Source organism: Seriola lalandi, unplaced genomic scaffold, assembly GCF_002814215.2.
Source record: "Seriola lalandi dorsalis isolate HSWRI2012SDOR001 ecotype SW California unplaced genomic scaffold, Sedor1 jcf7180002053665, whole genome shotgun sequence".
Classification (NCBI taxonomy): Eukaryota; Metazoa; Chordata; class Actinopteri; order Carangiformes; family Carangidae; genus Seriola; species Seriola lalandi.
Window position 1 is genome coordinate 4,010 of NW_019524218.1, and position 4,465 is coordinate 8,474.

The 4,465-nt window shown below is 39.1% G+C and overlaps 1 protein-coding gene across 1 annotated transcript in view; it reads left to right on the forward strand.

Annotated features, from left to right (window-relative positions):
- Positions 1–111: 111 nt before the first annotated feature.
- The window catches only part of LOC147819410 (uncharacterized), a gene marked incomplete at both ends in the record, with an annotated part of 5,044 nt that continues 690 nt past the window's right edge, over positions 112–4,465 (forward strand). The window contains 3 exons of the mRNA XM_087172711.1: positions 112–226; positions 1,504–1,591; positions 1,957–4,465. Coding sequence (XP_087028837.1) covers positions 112–226; positions 1,504–1,591; positions 1,957–4,465 — 2,712 coding nt within the window. The remainder of the gene's footprint in view (positions 227–1,503; positions 1,592–1,956) is intronic.

Below are 4,465 nucleotides of genomic sequence, written 5' to 3' on the forward strand. Positions count from 1 at the left end.
CTGGCGTCTCTGTTGGGTTTTACTGCAGACGTCAGTCAGTAAGAATGAGCATAAGAAAAACCTGCAGCTGATCCTGTGGATCATTAAATGTGACTTTTGCTTCAACTTCAGAGGTGAGAGAGGAAGAGTGGCAGCAGCTCGGCCCAGACATCGCTGCACTGCACCGCCTCAGAGGACTACCTCAAAACATGTTTCATGAAAGGCTGAAGGAGCCTTCACACCACAGGTATCTGGGTCAATGTCTGCAGCTGTTAAGGCTCTGGGACAGAGTTTGTTTCTAGTTGCTTAGATTTTGTATTTCCTATCTGTCCGTCTGTTTGAGCCCTTGACAGAAACTCACTTAGGCACTTCTTGCAACACCTGCTCAGCAAAGTTACACTGTGCAAAAAGAGGCACCATTATTCCTATTACAAGTCATTGTCCTATCAAAATGATTAATAAGGTAAAATAGTTGGTTAATGTTGCTTTAAATTTTATGCCAGTTTACCACTTGTTTAGGACCCAGAACCAAAAGTGAACATCTTAGTACTGGAGTTGAGTGTAAAGTACAGCCTGATCAATACAAGACTTAAGGCTGACATCAATTTATACTCAACCAACATATACACCAATATATCTGTGATCAGCTAATGTCAGGAACGAAAAGAATGTGCATTGAAAAAGTAATGATGACTGTATTTTATCTTAGGAACACATCCATGAATGGGGCCAGAACTGAGAGATCCATTAGGAGGTAAGGAGGTATTTATGCTGTGTTGTTGCTATGACTGAATATTTTTGGGGGTCAGACAGTCAGACAAAACAAAACATTTGATAACATCGGCCTTGTCATAGGGAAATTGTGATGTTCAGTAAATCGGCAGAATAAATTATCTCCAGATTCTTCAATTATGAAAAGAATCACTTGTTGCAGGTCTATATAACATTCATTTATTGATCGAATTATTTCAGGGTTTCTTTTCAAAATGTTACATTTTGTGAAATTATTTATTCAAATTAACTAATTTTCTTCTACTATTAATTGATTTTATTCTAAGATTAATGAAATATACTGAAAATGTATTGAATTTTTTTCTTTTGCCTCCTCATTGGTAACTTATCAGCATATTTACCAGGATGTATTTGAGTCAAAACTACTGTGCTATCGTTCATTCTTTTCAACATGAAGGTATGACCTGACAATAAGTGTCAAGTGTTTGTGAGGTTTTTTTTTTATTTTTTTTTATCTCGAATATCATGTCCCTCAGAGTCAATGTGGACTGAACTTTTTGTACAAATGATATGTGTTTTGAGACTAAAATGCTACAGAAAAGACAGTCTGACAGTCTGACGCCTTGCTACAGCATCACAAAATATTTTTCAATTTATTCTTATACTGATACTAATGCGGTGTTCATGTTTATATCAGACATTCATTTTTCAAGTTGTCTTCATCTGGTTTTAATGAATTTATGTGATTATTGTTTACCCGTCTGTGACATTAACATTTTAATCTTCTTTTAGGGTGGACATTAACCAAAACACAAGGAGTTTGCTGGATGCGTTTCAGGACTGTCAGAATTTCACAGCCTGTGTCAATCAAATGAAACAGGTTGGTGGATTTCAAAAGAAGATGGGATTCAGTATTGAGTGTAGAGGAACTAAACCCAGTCAAATTGGAACCCAAATCAGTCAGTTTAATTAATAAAAGCAGTTATTAAAAGAGATTATATATCCAATAGAATGGAATGAGATAAAATATCTTACATAAATGGGCTCACAGAAAAAATAAAAATAAAAGTTGTACCACTACAGCTCAACAATGTATTTTCTCACAGTTGTGGGATGTGAGGAAGAGATTAAGACAACTACATGGAACTGTCTTGAAATGGACATTCATGCTTTCTCACTCATCTATGATAAAGTTATCTATATCAAAATCTGTCGTTTTATCTTGATCTGTCTTTTATTCTCCAGGACTTTGACACCTTCTTGGCATCTGTTGATGAACAGAAGATACAAGATCGACTCCTAGGTGCATCTGAGATCTCGCACAGCTACAACCAAAAACTTCTGGTCATGACTGACCAAGAAAAGTCAACGAATGACAGAGTCCAACAGGAATACAGCATGGATCCTCATTACTCACTAATAGTCAGCAAAGAATGCCTGTACAATGAATCATGTTTACCTGAAGCAGACAGCTATACTGTAGTGAAAATATTTGGAAGAGTTTCAGACGATGGACAAACTGTGTCTGGGCTTTCTGGATCATCACTTGCAGAGCTGGTTTTGAAACCATCACTGGAAGCTGCACCAGTGTTCTCCCTTGATGGAAACACAACCAGACACTTCCAGTATAACTTCATTCGAGTGTTGATGGTCCGTGGAAACAAAGCAGTCTTAGAAACTAACCAGGAGAATCATCAGATTTACCAGGTCATGGATCAACATGACTCAGTTTCCAGCTCCCTAATTCCTCAAAGACCCGTAGATCACACCACACAGTACGACGACCAGCAGATCCTCATGATGCAAGATGACCCTGCAGTAAGAAAAGCTGCTGCTTATCTTTATGAGAAGCATCCAACAGTTAGCTCCATCTACGTTCTTGATAAAAACCAAAGACCAAAACTGATCCACGGAGACTCAGTGCCACTGTCAGAGGACAGCAGACTGGTGCTGGTAGGTCATGGAGTCAGAGACAGTTCAGGAGAGATGAGACTGGCAGGGCACACAGCCCAAGATGTGGCCAAAAGCATTGCAAAGACCTTCAGAGTCCGCAATACAATCAAAACAATACGTGTGGTGGCATGTGAGGTCGGATCAGATAAAACATTTGTAGAAACCATGCTGAGAGAGCTTCATAAAATCAATATCAAGACAGAGCTGCACTTGAGTAATACTGTGATCCAGGTCATGCACACAGGACAGAAGATTACCCAAGAAGTCTCTCTAGACGGGGTGCAATGGCGACACAAAGATGACAGCAAGAAAGTGGTGGCAACCCTTGATAGGAACGGAAACGTTATTATTAGAAATGAGCCTGGCAGTAGAGGAGAGCCAGTTTTTACCAATGAAAGAAATGTTCTAATGGACGAAAATCCGACCAGCTGGCCAGAAGAGCCAAGGACATTTGTTGACCAGAATGTTTACCAAAAATTTGACTCAGATATATATATAAGGGAAGTTGCGATTTATACACTTGAGGCCTTGACCTGGGCATTCTTTAAGTCAGACCAACCCCTTCCCAATAAAGTCAACTTCAACAACCTCCAACAGATTAAGGAAAAATTTGTAATAAAAGACCAGAAAGAGACTAATACAATTGAGTGGATAGAGGATGAGAAGACACTAAAGGATATTCTAAAGGAGTGTTATGAGATTAAATCAGGACAAGATGTTAGAAATGTGATCCGTCACTACGCAAAGACTGGAGAAGAAGGGGTGACATACCTGATGGTCAATGACTGGATATATTTGGTCAATCCTAAAACTCTATATGTCTATCCGGTTGGAAAAAAGCTTGACAATAATCAAATGGGAAAGGAGGAAAAAATTAATGAAGTTAAGGGGAGCATAACTGAACAGATAGGCAAGGAAGAATACAGATATATGAAAGACATCATTCTTCATAAAAATATAGAAAACCCAAAAGAGCGATATGCTGAGTTTGTAAGAAATATTTTTCTTGGAGAGCACACAACTGCCCAATCTCCGTCCACTGAGGCCTGGTACACCACGTATTTCACTGCATCAGTTATTTGTGAATCTGCTAGAAATTTCCGGACGTTTCCTCTGATTCTCATGGCTCTGGATATGGTCGTAAATGAAAACAACAATATCCGAGAGAAAGGACTCAATTTCTTTTTTGAAGACCACCCAATGGCAAGAGGAGGAAGTTGGATTGATCTAAACAGCCGTGGATTTAGTGGCTCAGCAACACCTCAAGGTTCCAGCAAACTGAAAAATGTAAAAAAAGAAGCTCAATATAAAAGAAAGTTGCGTAAATTATGGCTTGACCTCAAAGGCGTTCTAGAAAAGGAATATGAATTGTTCGGAACATGGGAGCCAACCGTTGCTGGCAAAACTGTAGAAGAATCAATGGCTGACATTGCAGAACAATTCAAGATATATGAAGACAGTTCACAGAGAGAGGTATTCTCTGGGAGTTACAATGATTTCACACGAAAAGTTAATAAACCTGTTTCAACATCATCTAGAAATGTCCAGGAAGATTCAACATCTGGAACACTGGGAGGCAATGATGATGGCTACATAACGTTGCAAGACGTGAATTCTGCCTCAGAATTAGAGAATTCCTTCAGACTTGAATCCTATTTCTCCAGGACATCTGCGTCATTTGCTGATCAAATCCACAGCCAGCTGAAGGCAGAATATGGTGAAAGTCTGGCAGGGCTGCATCTCAAAGAGGGCAGTGCCAGAATAGAAAATGGACAGTTCGTATGTCAGCTTGTGACTGAGG